We start from the raw sequence: 17,672 nt of genomic DNA, 5'->3' as shown, positions 1-17,672 counted from the left end.
TCAGTCTTACTATTGGATGTTTCAATGCTCTCTTCCTCTTACGTATATTCTTACGTAGCTTACGTGGCATTTTAAGTGAAGTTAAAAAGCGGCTTTTGACAGATGTTTATATGACACTTTCTCCGGTTTATAGGACCTCTCTCATATTCTATCTTGTCATATCTAAACTCATAGTCATGTATGTCCTCTAACCATCTCATAACAGTTTCCAAACCACTTTTATCGGATGTAAAGTAAAAGCATGGATGGTTATGTAAAACGTCTAAAGTTTCTAAAGAGTCTCTCAAAGTATACTTCCTTGGAACGCCCGTAACTTTTCCTGTAGCGACGATAGACCCTTACTTGTCCGGACAACGTTATACTATTTTGAGTGCTCTACAAAAAAAGTCAACAGCGACGACTCTCAAAAATTTTTATGGGCTAGAAGGGGCGCAGCCCCTGGAAAGCCCCCAATACCCAAAAAAACTTCATTTATACTAAACATCTTCGGGGCTAGAGGGCACGAAGTGCCAGGAAGCCCCACTACCTTTTTTTTAATGAAATAAAAAATAAAATTTTTTTTAAAAAATAAACTTTAAAAAGAATTTGATGAGTTCAACATAGAACTTTAAGAAACTAATGATTATTTGAATTTATGAAATCAATTATTTGATTCATTCTTTCTTCAATCTCTTCTATTCTTTTTGTTAAATCATCTATTTTCATTAATGAGGTGATTCTTGATTGAGGAATAGATTTCAAACTAACCACCCCCTTTATTTTTGAAATTTTGAATCCATCAACTTTAAACATTTTATTCAATTTACATGTTGTCAATTCTTCAAATAATTTTTTATTATTAGCATAATAGTCATTAAATTCTTCAACAGATGAAAAAATTTTTATTTCAGTAATGGGTTTAACAATGTTTATTTTATTTTGAACATCTTCACTTTCATTTATTTCTTCCTCCTCTGTTTCATTTATTTTTAAAATTGGTCTCATTTATCATTAAATAAAAATTAGAATATAAGTGATGAAATATATTTTTTAATTAATATTAAATCAGAAATGGCTGCAGGATTCTTTAAAAAATTATGGGATGGAATTAAGAAAGCTGCGGGTTGGGTTTATAAAAAGATTATTAAACCCGTTGCAAACTTTTTGGCACCAGTAGCGAAAACGGCAAGAACTATCATAGGTGGAGTATTAGGTACTAAAGCAGGTAATCCAGCGATGGGAGCACAAGCAGGTAACGCAGTTGGTGGAATTGCTGAAGGAATACTTAATAAAATAGGAGGTAGATAGTGGAAAAATAAATTATTTTTATCTTAGTATCGGTTGAAGTCTTTGATAAACTTTTTCTCCTTTATTTAAATTTCTCTTATTGGGGCAGCTTTTGGTGTATTGATTCAGCAACGTCACTAATTGCTTCTTTATTCTTAAATATCCAATTTGCTCCTTCTTCATTGTTTCCCAAACTTTATGCGCTCCTCTTTTTACTTTATCCCACAGTTTCTTAAATATACCTGCAGCCATAGTTGATTATTTCATTAAAATTAAAAATTCATTTTCATCTTTTAATTTTGATTTTTTATTTATAATAAATGACGACTAACTATTTGGTGCCAAACACTAAACCGATTAATGGAAATGTATTTCATTCATTCGAAAAGATAAATGAAATATTCGCAAAGAATGACGGTAGAAGATATTATAGAGAACTTGAAAGTTCATGCTATGATTGATGATTGCTCCATATTTTGATGATAAACAAACTCATTTAAGAATTACAAATCCGGGCTCATGATGTGAATCAATTAGGTGACACACATATTTAAACGCAAAGTTAAAGCAATCTAGTTTCAAATAAAGCTTTCACATGTGATGCCGCTTTTAAATGCATGCGTTTATTCGTTGGTTACAAATCATCAAATCAAAGCTTTAAACAATTAGAAGTAGAAACCGAAAGAGGGGATGCCGGTTATCTTCAGATGGATTGCGCCCGTGAATCTTTCGCATTTGCAACATATAAACCAAAATCAGAAAGGAAAGTTAAAAAGTTTGTTCATTCGTTATATAATAATGTTCAAAATATGATAACTCAGTATGTGGTAAATATATTGACCCTCAGAAGTTTTCAAGAACGCAAATGAAGAAGTGATATCACTTTTGATATGATTTTCCGGTAAATGATTTGTTAGAATTTCAGGCGTTCGATGATTATCCTAAATCATTTGGTGATATCATTCTTAAATATTATGTTTTCAGGATATTTAGTATTTTGTCAGGTTGACCCGTTAAGAGTTGCTGATTTACAAAAATTACGTTTATGAAAAGATAACTGATGAAAATTATGAAAAGATTATGAATCATGTTTATAAATATTGATCGCAAATTCCAACAAATCGGACTTCCTGCCAAATTATTACAAGCTTAGCCGCTACATCTGCTGACGCAACAGTTGATGATGTTATTATTTCATGCACAAAGATGGAAGTTTTAGAGGATAAATGCATTACACCAGGATACGGTTTAATTGAAGAATCAGTTAAAGCAATACCACGTTTATTCAGTAAGGAAGATCCATTCATGATTCCAGCTCAACATATTGACGTTCGTTCACTAAATGGAGGTTGCATCACTCCTGAAGGTATTAGCTTCAGATTTCTCATACGCTCTTCATAATGTTACAGATGTTGTGTTAACATTTCCGAAGAATGCAATGCAAAGAACGGTTTTAGAAAATCCAATGCTTCGAGGTCTTCAGGTCACTATAGATTCCAGAAACTTCCCCGATCAAGCGATGACCACAGTGGGCGACATATTCTTTACACGTATGCTTCAAGCTTCTGATTTAGATGGAGTGAATGAATGCACAGAAGAATACGAGGACTCATTAACTAGACCACTGAATGATGATATGGCACGCCATTAGCTAGAACGTGGAAAGACCAAACTTCATTCTTATGCACTATTCCAGTTCAACGTGATGGAAGCGGGTATATTCTTTGATGGATTAGAAACTTTCAACTCACAAGTTACAGTACAAGTGAAAGCTTATCCAATCATTCAGGGTGAAAATGACACTTACTGTTCAAAGGTGACAAATCCTCCTCAGGTTTGGTTTACTAGGACTACATATTTGGACATGGACACCGGATGAAGGTTTGAAAATATCATCCAATAGGTACACCACCACAGTATAGAAGTTCATATGATGAAATATTGATGAATAGAAATGTTTAAATTATAAATTTATTTTTGATTAAATGGATTTAAATTCATCCACCCCTTATGAAGAATTAGCAGGAGTATATAATACATACGTAGATGATATGATTAATGAAGCATTGAGTGATAATAGAAATGCTCTATCTAAGGAAAAATTAATGAAAATTCCATATTCTGAATGTTACTTAAATTCAAATCACTGCAGCAATTGGTAAACAGAATAAAGGTAAAAATTAACGATATTAAAACAAATTATTTATTGCTAACACTTACCTATTCACATGTGTTAATTTATATCAACCGTTCGGTTCACCTTCAGATGATACATTTGAATCTTTAAAGCATTTAATCAAAATTCCAATTATTTATTTATCACAAGAAGAAGCAGAAGATTATTTAAAAACTTTTAATGTATAAAGAATTATATAATACAATCAAGAAGCAAGGATTAGAGGATAAAATTATTGATAAACAACGGGATGAATTATTTGAAACACTTTCTATTTCAAATTTTGATAGAGAATTTTTGCATTCACTCATTTTTCTAGATGATGCGGTGAAATCAAAACTAATAAAAATGAGAAATCATATTTTAATCAGTTATTAACTCAATGTCGACACATTCAGTGTTCATTCTTTATGGCTGTTCAATATTTCAAAGCATTAAGCACAAACATTAAATCAAAATCTATCAACACTTTTCATTTTCAGTGGGTTTAGTCGTCAACAGTTGAACGTTATGCTTTATCAAGTGAATTTACCAATGAGCATTAATGAACTTTACACACAATATCAGCAATTAGGTGAACATGGAAAAATAATAGTTGATTTAAATAAAGGAAGTGTTAAATTTGATTAACTTTTTTATAATTATTTTTTATTTTTTATTTATAATTAAACATGACAGAAATGGTAAATCTTCTACAGGTTCCATTAAAACAAGGAACAAACAAAAGGGGTGCATATAATAGGACTATGAAAGTTCCTGATGGAATGAAAGAATTAGTTCATATTGTTGCTGGTCTTCAAAAAGATGTTAAACAAATGAGAAACGTTTTAACATTACCAGAAGCTCAAGCATATGCCAAACGTCATGGTCCAAATTGGGAAGCACACGAAGCAGACATTACGGGTCCAAATGGAAAACCTGATGGTATAAATGAAGTTTTCGTTACTGATGGTCAAGGTAATATTAAAGTCATAAATGGTTATAAATTAACTATATCTGATTATCCTAAACGTAAAGTATATAATGAACGTTATCCTATGCAATTTGATGAAAATGGAAAAGCTGTTAAACAATACATTGGAGAAGGTGAAAATGGTCCAATTAATTCATTCCGTCATAATCCATATTCTTATTTCAATGAAGAATTAAATGCTATTGAAGAGGGACCGGATGGATTACCACGATATTCTAACCAGTTTGATGGTCAATATGCAAATATTAGACCTGAAATTTCAGCTAAGAAATTCTTTAAAGTTGCTTTATTCGATCCAGTTTTCGCAAATGTTAAAGATGAACTTAAACAGCAATTCCAACCAATTATAGTAGCAAGAATTGCATCAGGTGCTTTATCTCAAGCATTCAAAGATTTAATTAAGAAACCATTATATCAGCAACGTGGTTTAACTTATGATTTAGTTAAGGAATCAGATAAAAGAAAATTTGAGAAATCAGATGATTATAAGAATGCAATTAATGAATATATTCGGTCTATTAATTTCGATGAAACAGCTAAAAATCAACTTCATGAACAAATACAGGGAATAATAGATTCAAAAGTTCCAGCAAAATAAAAGTTTAAATATATTTTTTATTCGAATATAAATGAGAAGACGTTTCACTAGTCAAAAGAACACTAACGCAAAAGCAGAGATTACGGTTGGTTATAACGTAAATGATGATAAATCACGAATTATTCAAAATGTTAAAGTTAATGTTAGCCCCGAATTAACAAAGTCAGCAACTCAACCAAATTTATTAACTCGTGACTTACCGAAAAAGGAGGAGGAGCAAAATAAAGAAGATGGAGACCCAATCATTTTATCTGAACCTGGTAAAGAACCTGTTGAAATTCCCACTTATCCAACATACCCCCCACCTCTTTCATCAAACATCGAGAACCCATATAAAATAGACATTAATTCAGAATTAATGAAAATTTACCGTGATATAATAATTAATAATTATGATTCAATAATAAATTTAATTGATCAATCCGGTTTAATTATTTTACCTTATGAATCATTAATTCACATTATCGCCATTCTTTGTGATGTTCAAGATTCAGACGTTAAGATTCAATTTTTCATAGATGATGAGGTTTCATGCTGCGGAACAGTTGCAAAAATAAATCCTATAAAGGATATTAGCACAATTAAGATATCAAAGAACGGAACAACAACTGAACTTCATTTAACATATAATGATATTTATAATAAAATAGTTGATGAATATAAAATATCACTTGAAAAATTCTTTGTTAAGGCTATTTAATATTCAAGCATTAACATTATCGAATAATAATCCTTTGAATCATAATCAATAATAATTGACCTTTCACCAGTTTCTATCGTTTGTTTTATTTCTTTTTGTTCCCCACTATCCGGATCGGTCATTGTAATTGTTTTTGTTATAGTATCAGCTTTATCTTTAACTTCAATCTTTTTTCCATCGGGATATTTAAACCAAAATTCCAAAAATTCGATATTGTCAATCTGTTCATATTTTAATCTATCAATTACATTTTTAATACCATCTGAAAATCTTATGAAATGGTCATTATATGGGTTTGATTGAACTAAATTTGAATGAAGTGAAATATAACCTGTTGATGAATATGACATCGACTCATATTTTCTGAAAACACTAAAATTTATAACATGAATGAATTTCTAATTCGTTGAATTTATGAATTCTTGAGGTAATCTTATTCTAGTTTTATTTATCACTGGAAAATAACGCTTTACCATATTTTTAATCGTAATAAAAATGTCAATTATCAATATTATTTCGAATAATAACTGTGAATTAAATTTAACAGTTAGCGGAATTTATAATGTTACTCTCGTTTCTGTGAGTGGTAAATTTAATCCCATTCTTTTAGACCCTTCAGATTATATATCATTTATTAAAGATGACCATGAGCCACATAGCGGCGGGGTCGTAGACCATGAAAAAACGTATGATATGTATATAAATAATGTGATAGCGAAATGGGATATTAACATGATTTTAAGTTATTTAAATGAATCATTTATCGTATGGTATGAAGAAAATTTTAAATCAAAACCCGATAAACTTTTTGAACTTGATGAAATAAATAACCTTATTAAATTCCCGCTGAAAATTAAATTTTGTACTCCTCATCTTCGTTCATTGTTGGGGATATTAAATTTTGAAAAAGATGTTGGGGATGTTTTGTATTCTGACACTGGTTCCAATTTCATTTTAATCAAATGTGATAAAGTTAATACCCCAATGAGATTTTCACATCAAACATTAGACCCTAACTCTTACCCATCAATACAAAACATTTTATCCATCAACTTAAACACATTTTCTTTATCATATCCGTTTCAATTATCCGGGAATTCATTTATTCTTCATTCAAAAGATTTATCAAATATTAAATTTAGAATAACTGACCTATTTGATTGTGATTTAGAATTCATGAATGAAATATTATGGCAATTTCAAATAGAGAAAATAGCTGATGAGATAACAGATTAAATATTTATTTTTAAATCATAATAAATGATTAAACAACAGCAACTTAAGGCGCAAAGCACCCAGGTCCTTCAGACCATTACATACGCCATATATGCATATAATTCAAAGACGGCAGAACAAACGCAAAGGTTGAAATATGGAGATTTGGAGATAGTATTGAAAAATGAACATTTCGAATTCGTTTGCAAAGGTGGTGCAGTGATATCAAATATAAAAGAAATTTTATTTATGAATTCTAAAATTAAAGGTATAACGGATGATATAACATCAATTCCACCAGAAGAACAGAGATATTACGCATTAAATGCATTTCCTAAAGTTTTGAAGATTGGAAGGTTTAATTTAAATGAGGAATTCATAGAAGGTTTCCTAAATGACATAATGAAGAAGGTGGATAAGGAATATGTGGATAGTGAGTTAAATAAGAAGGCAAATTTGGTTTATGTTGATGAAAAAGATAATGAAATTAAAGAAAAGGTTGAATGGTATCATGAATGGACATTTGAGACTTTTAAAGTTAAAGCTGATACAGAATGGGTTTCAGGATGTTTAGACCTTAAAGCAGATAAAACTTATGTTGATGAAAATTATGCAAAGAAGTCGGAAGTAAATGATGTGATTACAAGCATGAAAAATGAAATACTTCAAACATTATATCCTATTGGTTCTATTTATACATCAATGAACTCAACAAATCCAGCAACAGTTTTAGGTTTTGGTATGTGGAAGCAGATTGTAGATAAATTCTTATACTGTGCTAGATATTCAAAGCAAACAGGAGGTTCGAAGAAAATTAAAGAAGCAAACCTTCCACCACACACTCATACAGGAACTACAAACTTTTCTGGCGACCATAGCCACTCATTAAGAGACCACCCATTATACAACTCAGAGTATGAAGCTGGCCATGACGTTTTATCTCTATCTTATAACAATGCAGCAAAAAAGATTTTTCGACCAACTGAACCAGGAGGAAATCATTCACACACTTTCACAACAAATCCAACAGGCTTGGGTAAAGATTACATGCCACCATTTGTGACTGTATTCGCATGGTACCGCGTTCATTGAATGTGCTTGAGCCCAGACTTTTGTGTCAAGGCTTACCGAATGAACTAAATATATTTTATGTCTGTAATTAATTAGGTAATGAAGTAATGGATGAACTGCAGAAATAATGTTTACGTTAAGTGACTCAAAGAGTCCGGAGACAAAGTCTCATGGTTTCAGGTTATTCAATAATTAATTATTTTTGAAGAACTGAAGGTGTCACTACGTCACCATGTCACCAGGTTAATTAACTTCTCTGAAAAAATGAGACAACATGACATTTTGACAACAACACAGGAAATTTGCTGCAGTCCAAAAATAACGTTAGTTTTAAAATTATTTTTATTTTTTTATTTTGTATGTAAGAACAGAAATGTCAGTCGAAGCAAAAACGTTCACGAACAAATCTAATGGCGAAACATTCACAAAAGGCACTTATAACGGTATTGAAGTCTTACGTAGAGACAAGGATGGTTACATTAATGCAACAAATATGTGTCAGCAGTTTAGGAAAGACTTTAGAAAGTTGTTGGAAAATAAGTCCTGGGAAGAGTATTATAAGGCATTTTGTGAAGAATATAGCAACCGCCGGAATTCAGACGGTTGTTTTTTTATACAAAATTCATGCAGGAATTCCTGATGAAATCAAACAGGTTAGAGGAACGTATGTAGACCCAAGACTTATAAACTATATAGCAATGTGGGCTTCTCCAAAATATTGCATAGCAGTTGGAAAAATTATGGACTCCATAGACAAGAAAGTTCATGAGAAATTAGATGAAGAAGAACTTGAAGATACAGTAGAGAATGCTAAACCTTTGTTCGAACAAGAAGTTAGAAAAATGTGTGAAAAACAATTAGAACATGAACGTGAGATATATTATGGTTATAGAGATTCTCCATACGAACTAGACCAATGGGAACAAGAAGATTTAAAGAGAGAATTTAGAGAATATGAACTCGCTAAGATAGCATTAGAAGCTGCAGAAAAGAAGTTAAAAGCTTGGGGGTCGTTTTGTACAAAAATATTGTGAGTAAATGAACCATTTATTTTTGTCATAAACGACCAAAAATAAATGTTTACGTTAATGTTTTCAGGTTATTCAATAATTAATTATTTTTGAAGAACTGAAGGTGTTACCATGTTACCATGTGCTACCAGGTTAATTAACTTCTCTGAAAAAATGAGACAACATGACATTTTGACAACAGTCGGGGAAATGATTTGTCATGACTTTGTCAAGACTTATGAAGGAGGCGTTGAAGATGTTATACCATCTAAGAACTTGAGAGAATCTAAACCAACTCATCTGGGACCATTAGAGCGGGAGTACTGGAAAGACAAAAAATATACCAGAAAGAATAAGAAAATTCTTCTAAACTTTTTCATTAGATGTAAATCAGACATGAACGAGAACAGTCATGATATCATTAAAGGTACCATTTATTTACACCAAAAAATAATGTTTATGTTAGCATGTTAGATCTAACACGTTTTCTAACCACTTTTCTAACATAACTATTTACAAACGTTTACATGGTATATGTTGCGATGGTTCATGACTTTAAACAGTTTTGTAGCTTCTATTTCTTCACGAAGAATATCAAAAATTTTAACTATGCCGAAGGTTTCTTTATACTTCTTCTTGACATCAGATAATAGGAAATCGTCAGCTGTTGGATAGTTTTTGTTCAGAAATGCTAACATGTCCATTTTATCTTCTGCTGGTTTCTCTACTTCTTTCTTTAAGTCAGCATAGTCGTTTCGCATACGTTCTATCTCTTTGACGGAGTAGTTATATTTCCTTATTGCTGCTTTACATTTTGAACATTGTGGGTTCATTTTTGCGTTATACATTGAAATTTGACCTGCTAGAACAACTAAGGCGTCAATGGTTTTCTTTAACTCAGAATATGTAGGTCTGATTTGTTCGTTCCATATTTTACATCTTTTATCTTTATCTCTTATCTGCCATACACATTCAGCAACTAACGAAACAAAGTTGTCGTAGGTCTTAAATTCTTCAGATTTATATATGTCAGAGATGTTCTTATATACCATGTCGCAATCTTTGTCCATAACTTTATGGTTGCAATGATATCCTAGAAACTCATAGTTTACTTTACGTATGAACTTCTTTATTTCTACTGAGTCAGTTGGTTTCACTTCTATTTCATCGAATTCATGAATAGTGAGCTTTTGTTGTTGGATTTCAGGCAATTTGGGTAAATGGTCAATAATGTCCTGCATGTCATAAAGATACTTTTCATTTTGTTCATCTTTCGCACAACAGTCCAAAGTACTTGTTAAAAGTTCTTGCTTTATCTTCTGGATTTCTGTCTCAAAAGTATATGAAGAAGGAATGAAGCTTTTCATCTCTACTAACATAGATGTTGGATTCATAACTAAAGAGTTTGGTGAAGTTGTTGTTTGAAGTGTTGTAGAACCTATTGTTGAAATCATATCTTTACATACAAAATAAAAAAAATATTTTATAAAAAACTAACTTTATTTTTTATTTTTTTTGTGAAAGTGTTAAAAATAAATTGTTTTCATGAGTTTTGTGTGTTTTAGACCATGTTAGAAAAGTGGTTAGAAAACGTGTTAGATCTAACATGCTAACATAAACAGGTTGAACCAAACGATAATGAGGATTCATTTACTGACGATGAAATACCTGTAAATGATGCTTTATAAAGTATGATTGGAATTTATTTTTGCCTTCCTCATTAATCCCACTGTGTTGTCAAAATGTCATGTTGTCTCATTTTTTCAGAGAAGTTAATTAACCTGGTAGCACATGGTGACATAGTGACACCTTCAGTTCTTCAAAAATAATTCATAAATGCCTTCCTCATTAATCCCACTGTGTTGTCAAAATGTCATGTTGTCTCATTTTTTCAGAGAAGTTAATTAACCTGGTAGCACATGGTAACATGGTAACACCTTCAGTTCTTCAAAAATAATTAATTATTGAATAACCTGAAAACCATTAACGTAAACATTATTTTTGGGTCATTTACACTCATTACGATGAAATCATCATGACAAAACATTTACGATGAAATCATAACAAAGCATTTACGATGAAACCTTGACAAAACATTTACGATGAAATCATGACAAAACATGTTAGAAAAGGTGTTAGATCTAACCATCTACCCTAAACATTATTTTTGCTGAATTCAGCAACAAAATGAACGAGGTCAGGATATATGTAAATACCTTTGAATTCATTTATAACGCCCTTAGTAAGCTCATAAAATGCTTGTTTTGAGGTGGAGCCAAAAGTGGCTCGACCGTATTCTTTCAACCAAAACTCAAGAATTTCCTGCATGAATTTTGTATAAAAAAACAACCGTCTGAATTCCGGCGGTTGCTATATTCTTCACAAAATGCCTTATAATACTCTTCCCAGGACTTATTTTCCAACAACTTTCTAAAGTCTTTCCTAAACTGACTGACTGACGGCACAAAGTGGCTTAACGAAAACATTAATATATAAAATTCATGAAAATTCATGAGGGTAGAAATGAGGGTAGATATCAGGTTAGATCTAACATGCTAACGTAAACATTATTTTTGGGTCATTTACACTCATTACGATGAAGAAGTCTTGACAAAACATATACGAAGAAGTCTTGACATAGAGTTTACGTTCATGTTTGACATAGAGTTTACGCTCATTACGATGAAGTCATGACAAAACATATACGTTCATGTTTGACATAGAGTTTACGATGAAATCATGACAAAACATTTACGATAAAATACCTTCCTCCTGTGTTGTCAAAATGTCATGTTGTCTCATTTTTTCAGAGAAGTTAATTAACCTGGTAGCACATGGTAACATGGTAACACCTTCAGTTCTTCAAAAATAATTAATTATTGAATAACCTGAAAACCATTAACGATAAAATAACTGATAACAAATTTTTATTTTTATCATAAATGGATACCCCACAAGCTCAAAATTTACCACGAATCATAACAAGGGAGGAAACGATAAAAATGATGCGAGAACTTGCTAAAAATAACAAACCACTAAAACTGAGAAGATGCGGTTATGCAGTAATGATGGAAAGAGAGACGTTGTCGAAGAGGAATAAAAATTAAATTTGGATTGAGTTTAAAAATTCATCTTTATTAAATTCATCTCTTCCAATCAATTTATTTATTCTATTAAATTCTTTTATTTTTGCTTCACCCAGTTTAAGGATTGAACGGTAAGTTTCTAATTTTTCGATTATTTCTTTCCTCTCTTCATCGTTTTCAGTTCCATTAGTTTTATGGGCATCAGCCCCACCGCATTGCGACTTCTTTTTGTAATAGCATATTTTTGATTTAATTCTGTTTAGTTTCTTTTTATATTCATTGTCTGGACTCTGAATCTTAATTAAATCAGGACTCTTGGCTGCTTTGTTATCACTCATTTCTTACGAAATAAAAAAATTAAATATTATTTAAATATAATGGAGTAATAAAATAAATCGGAATTTCTATTAATTTATTGTCAACTTCAACTAATGCATTGCCGTTAATATATCTAACAAATTCAGCTATTGTGTCAAATCTTCGTCTTCTTTTTGTCATTGATTTATCAGTTTTTCCATAATCGAGATGAATCAAAACTTTATTTCCTTGTTTAAAATTCATGAGCCCCGAATTAATTTGTTCACGTTTAACATCATTCAACCTTTCCATTTGCTTTCTAATATATTCCCATTCTTTTGAAATATCATTTTTCATTTCCACTGGTTTCATGTTTATAGTTCTATGCCATGTATTATTATAATAATATACTAACTGTTGTATGATGGAGTCATGATTTCCATCCCAGTATATCTGACCGTTAACCCCTAACACATCTCTAAGAGTTCTCATTACCGCATCAACTATTTTATTATGAAACGTATATGGAGAGGATGAAAAGAAAAAATTAATTTGTGGGAAATAATGAGTCATAGTTGCCTGAAATCCTTTATCACCATCACCCCTGATATTATCTACTCTTTCATGATCTAGTAAGTATTGAATAGCTCTTCTTGTTTCCTGTTCTGTTTTCCCTTTCACTGGAATGCAATATAAATATCTAGTGTTAATGTTAATGGCAAATAAATAAGTAACGTTTCCTTTTGAATATTCCAGATGATCGATTTCGTATGAATATGGATATGGAGCAAATGAAGGGCGACTAAATTTTCCTTTAACGGTTGAATTTTCGGGTCAATTGGTTTATTTAATATCTTGAAATCCTTTTTAAAATCTTTTTGCTTCTTTAATGTTTGAAATGGATATAATAAAGTGAATGATGAAGGATTAACTGAAGGAGGAGGCGGTACTGTCGTTGGAGGTTTTGGTGTTGCAAGTGGTTTAATTTTATCTGCTTTGATTTTGGAATTCATTCCCCCCTTCATTAATTCTGGATGTATTCTATTCATTTGTTTTAAATATGCTGTATATAAAGGTTTGATATACTTTCCCGCTTCGAGTTTATGTTGAAGGATGAATTCCAAAAGTTGATCTTCATTTAAAAGTCGGGCTGAATATGGTTTAACTAATGAATCATAAATTAAAGCTTGTGCATCATTTATGGTCTGAAGAACCTGGGCGTTTTGTTCCTTTAGCTGTTGAACATTTGCTACTTTAGACCTCGGCTTTGGCTTTTGCGGCTCAGGATTATATAAATTATATAATTCATCAATATCTTCTTCTGTTAATACTTTATTTTTGAAATCTTTCAACTGTTTAAGTTGTGATTTAGTTTTTCCCTTTGTATATTCATTATTTTTAATTTTGTCTTTAATTTCAGAAATTATTTTATTATGATATTTCAAAATTTCATTTTTATAATATGGATAATAATATTCCATATCATCACCCGTTATATTATTATTATATTTTTGGAGATATGATTTTAAATCGTAATAACTAAGAAAATTTTGATTAAATACTAAATCATCAATTAAAATTTCTAAATCTACATTATCCATTTATATAAAAATAAAATAAATGTTTTAAGGGTGCCCACCTCTTTGAATCATAGTATCAAAACCATCATTTACATATTGAATCGCATCATTAACGGTTCCTTTTGTCTCTTCTGTGGCATTTTATTAAAAATAAAATTTTAAATTCATGACTCAACCCCTACGTTTTTAAATTGTATTAAATAAATGGCATACAACATCCATTTTCACAACATACAGCCTTAGTGTGTGCTCCTGTTAATGCAGTCTTACCGATTGTTAAGCGAGTCATTGACCCGTTTTTAAGTTGTAAATTAATATTCTGACCATCAAATATCACTTTATCATTTATTATATCCAAATATTTTTTAGGTGTTAATTGCTTATTTTGTCTTAAACTAACACCCTTCATTTTTTGTGCAATCTTTTTAAAATCACCCCCATCAATTGAACCGTTGAATGATGTATAACATTTAGGACATAAAGCAACCATGTTATCACCTTGTTTCTCAATTGCTAAACCCAATAATTTTTTCTCATGTGCTTTTTCTTTGGCTTTATTCTTTAATTTAGGTTTAAATTTCTCATCAAAACAAAAGAAATCAAAAGGTGCGAATTTGAAAATGTTTTTATCATAAAATTGTTTATCGGTAACAATTGCTTGAAATGCTTGAGTGTTAGGAAGATTTGGGTCGCCAGCGATTGCCCAATAAGATGAATCAGTATCACCTTCAATGAAATGAAAACGATTAACATTCATGCATTTATACATAAAATCATAAATGAAAACCAAATACCAGTATTTAGCATTATCTAAAGTGAAGAATGCCTCTTGTAAACATGTATCACATCTATAAAATCTATCTTTGAGCATCACTTGATATGTATCCTCACCTATTTCTCTTATGTTTTTAAACTTATTTGACATACATGCAACGCGTGACTTCTGTGCATTCATTATTTTAGTCTTTGCGTAATTTTGTGTATTCATTGCATCGTAACCATATGATCCATTAAGCGAAATCTTGCAAAATAAACTTTTTCCTTTATTTCCTTCTAATTCAGCCTTTTGTCTTTCGTTCATAAATTCGTTCGCAAATTCATTAAAACAAGTGTTTTTCGTAAATGTTAAAATTGATTGAATATCATCAATGATAAAATGAAATCTGTCTATTAGATACCAAAGATAATAAGAAGAAAATGATTGATATTGGTTGTGTGTTGATGCTAACTGAGTTAATTTCCTCTGTTTCTGGTCAACTGGTAGATTGTTTGATTTCATGTAATTATACATAAAACTACCAATTGTTTTTTCATCTGTGATAATATCTAAGTTTCTTATTATCGGTAAAAAGTTTATGTAATCATTAATGTATTTTTCATCAATGTGACCCTTTACTTCAGCCACGAATAAAGTATTTTTCTTCTTAATTATTCCCAGTGCTTTTGCTTTCTTTGTTGCTGTATCACAAATGATAACACCATTCAATCTTCCCGGCATATACATTTTATGGTCAGTATATTGAATGAAATCATGAGGATTAGATGAAAATGATGAAGGATATAATGAATTAAAATCAACACCAACGAAATGAGTCATGATGTTGGAAGTGTCCTCATTTGATACAGTTTTAGTTTCTGGATTATATGAAAGTTTATTAATGTGCGTGATTCCTTTAAGATTAACACGGTGTTGAACATTTGATAAACCACCAGTAATTCCATTACGGAGAATGTGATAAGCTTCAACTGAATCTAAAGTCATTGGTAAATTATTTTTTAATGCATAATTTCTTAAATTGATTCTTAAACGTTGAACATCTTCATCTTTATTTGATTTTACGACATTGCAATAACAACACATTAACTGACAATTTTCTTTGGTATGTGGTTTTTCATTATCTATTCTATCCAATGTTGGTTTATTTGCATATGTAAACGCTTTACCACACATTTTGCATTTAGATGAAAGGATTAAATCGTGATAGTATTGAAAATCATCCATTGAAACATTATTTTTAGTATCCCTTTCTGCTTTTTCATCTTGTTTCTTATATGATTCAATTTTATATTTCCAATACTTTTTCGTTAATTCAAAACTTGATTCTATCTCTTCCTCAGGATATTTTTCATTAGGATTAAAGTCTTTATATGCTAAAGCGTAACGAATCATTGAAGCATTCGATGATAAAGAAAGATTATGAAGCATATCAATTTTATAAACAAATGTTTCTTCAATAATTTTATCGATTGAGTCAATCATAATTTCAACATCTTTATTGCAATAATGAATAAAATATTCTAATCTATTCTTAAAATTTTTAGCATCATTGAGATATATTTGATAATCACTATCTGATATAGTTTCTTGAGTTAATGCTGAATAAAATGAATCTTTCGTGAATGGTTCCTCTTTATATAATTCTTCTTCGTAATTCTCCCATGTGATAAATTGATAAGGGAAAAAGGATTTAACACGTGATTTATTGTTTCCGAAATCTTGAGTGAATTGGTCTAATGTCCCACCCGCTATATAATTTCTGATGTCAATAAATCTCAATTCATATGGAACGTTTGTTTTCTTTACAATGACTTGCTTAAATTGTGAAGATGAACCCAGCATTGATTTTATTTTCCATTTTGCAGCGTTTAAATCACGAAGAATTAAATTTAAATCAAACTTTCCCGAATTAAAACCTATGATATTCACTTTATTGAATTCCTCATCTAGAAGTTCTTTAAATGCTTCCTTCTGTCTTTCATTTAATGTATGGAACAAAGTCCCCGCCGTTTGCGACTTCAATAATTCATTGTATTGACTCATATTTGATTTAGCAACTAATGAACAGGTTGAAAATAAAAACTCAATCCAATCAGAAATAAAAGAATCACTCGAAGTTAAGCAAAAATTCCTCGTATATGTTTTATCATTTAATTTAACCGTTGATGATACCATGAATGGTTTTAAGTAAGCGTTCAAAGTTGCACACTCAGAAAGTTGTAATTCTTCCTTAGTCTCTAATGTTTCAAAGTCAAAAGTAATATAATATCTTGTCGGTTGATAATATTCCTGCAAATTGTGAGCTAATAACCACTGATATATCTTCTGTTTCGTAATATGTGGTGCATATGGTTGCTGGGTCTTTTGCAATTGAACGTCTTGAATTAATCTTCCATTATTTTCTTTACATTTCTCACAATGCTTTAAAAATCTTCTTTGGTTTTTCCTTTCTGGATCATCACGGATAGAATAAACTTCTTCTTTACAATATGGACAAACTTTATAGCCGGTGAGTGCTTCAACGTCTGTTATTCTGTCAGCGTGAAGTTTTCCACATGGACTCTGTGTTAATAAAATATTTACTGTTTCAAATTCTGGATCTATCATTATTGATTCCACTAATGGAAAGTCTACCTTATTTATGTCCACGTCTTCTGGTTGAGGATCACAATAATAGAAATCAATATTAACATTTAACATTCTCGCTAATCTCTCACTTTCTGATGAAATGTCAAACCCTTCATATGAATCTATTGCTTCATTTAAATAACTTCTACGAGTTTTAGGATTAACACCATCAGGAATGTTATAGAAGCGTTTAAATAACCTTCTACCTTCTGCTCTAATTTGATTATCATTCATTTTAGCTGTTCCGTTTTTGTTCATTTATGTAAGAATAAAAAATTAAAAAATAAAGTTTAT

The 17,672-nt window shown here is 30.7% G+C and overlaps 8 protein-coding genes across 8 annotated transcripts, besides 3 other annotated features; 3 read left to right on the top strand and 5 right to left on the bottom strand.

Annotated features, from left to right (window-relative positions):
- Positions 1-535: part of a mobile genetic element that runs on past the window's edge.
- Positions 460-535: a terminal%2Cinverted (terminal inverted repeat of Maverick-3 transposon ID:TVAGG3_0160780).
- Positions 536-4,479: 3,944 nt separating this feature from the next.
- TVAGG3_0160770 (uncharacterized protein) lies at positions 4,480-5,013 on the top strand (the record flags this gene model as incomplete). Its single annotated transcript, XM_051224964.1, has 1 exon — positions 4,480-5,013. The coding sequence occupies one exon, from the start codon at positions 4,480-4,482 to the stop codon at positions 5,011-5,013; it is 534 nt and encodes a 177-aa protein (XP_051109950.1).
- A 340-nt stretch (positions 5,014-5,353) lies between these two features.
- Positions 5,354-13,190: a mobile genetic element.
- TVAGG3_0160760 (keratin-associated protein family) lies at positions 6,974-8,020 on the top strand (the record flags this gene model as incomplete). The annotated part of the gene is made up of 1 exon (XM_051224963.1): positions 6,974-8,020. One exon carries the CDS (start codon positions 6,974-6,976, stop codon positions 8,018-8,020), a length of 1,047 nt encoding a protein of 348 aa, XP_051109949.1.
- TVAGG3_0160750 (uncharacterized protein) lies at positions 8,410-9,033 on the top strand (the record flags this gene model as incomplete). Its single annotated transcript, XM_051224962.1, has 1 exon — positions 8,410-9,033. One exon carries the CDS (start codon positions 8,410-8,412, stop codon positions 9,031-9,033), a length of 624 nt encoding a protein of 207 aa, XP_051109948.1.
- Positions 9,523-9,842, bottom strand: TVAGG3_0160740 (organellar and viral DNA polymerase type B; the record flags this gene model as incomplete). The annotated part of the gene is made up of 1 exon (XM_051224961.1): positions 9,523-9,842. A coding segment is annotated over one exon (320 nt), but the record flags the coding sequence as incomplete, so codon positions are not given.
- Positions 9,989-10,463, bottom strand: TVAGG3_0160730 (organellar and viral DNA polymerase type B; the record flags this gene model as incomplete). Its single annotated transcript, XM_051224960.1, has 1 exon — positions 9,989-10,463. A coding segment is annotated over one exon (475 nt), but the record flags the coding sequence as incomplete, so codon positions are not given.
- Positions 12,113-12,433, bottom strand: TVAGG3_0160720 (uncharacterized protein; the record flags this gene model as incomplete). The annotated part of the gene is made up of 1 exon (XM_001327090.2): positions 12,113-12,433. The coding sequence occupies one exon, from the start codon at positions 12,431-12,433 to the stop codon at positions 12,113-12,115; it is 321 nt and encodes a 106-aa protein (XP_001327125.2).
- Positions 13,191-14,168: 978 nt separating the features above from the next.
- On the bottom strand, positions 14,169-14,741 carry TVAGG3_0160700 (DNA/RNA polymerase superfamily; the record flags this gene model as incomplete). Its single annotated transcript, XM_051224959.1, has 1 exon — positions 14,169-14,741. The coding sequence occupies one exon, from the start codon at positions 14,739-14,741 to the stop codon at positions 14,169-14,171; it is 573 nt and encodes a 190-aa protein (XP_051109945.1).
- Positions 14,742-15,600: 859 nt separating this feature from the next.
- Positions 15,601-17,636, bottom strand: TVAGG3_0160690 (DNA/RNA polymerase superfamily; the record flags this gene model as incomplete). The annotated part of the gene is made up of 1 exon (XM_051224958.1): positions 15,601-17,636. A coding segment is annotated over one exon (2,036 nt), but the record flags the coding sequence as incomplete, so codon positions are not given.
- Between the last annotated feature and the right edge of the window lie 36 nt (positions 17,637-17,672).

This window comes from Trichomonas vaginalis, chromosome IV (assembly GCF_026262505.1).
Source record: "Trichomonas vaginalis G3 chromosome IV, whole genome shotgun sequence".
Classification (NCBI taxonomy): Eukaryota; Parabasalia; order Trichomonadida; family Trichomonadidae; genus Trichomonas; species Trichomonas vaginalis.
Note: the sequence above shows the minus strand (reverse complement) of the source record. Positions and strands in the feature narration are given on the sequence as shown.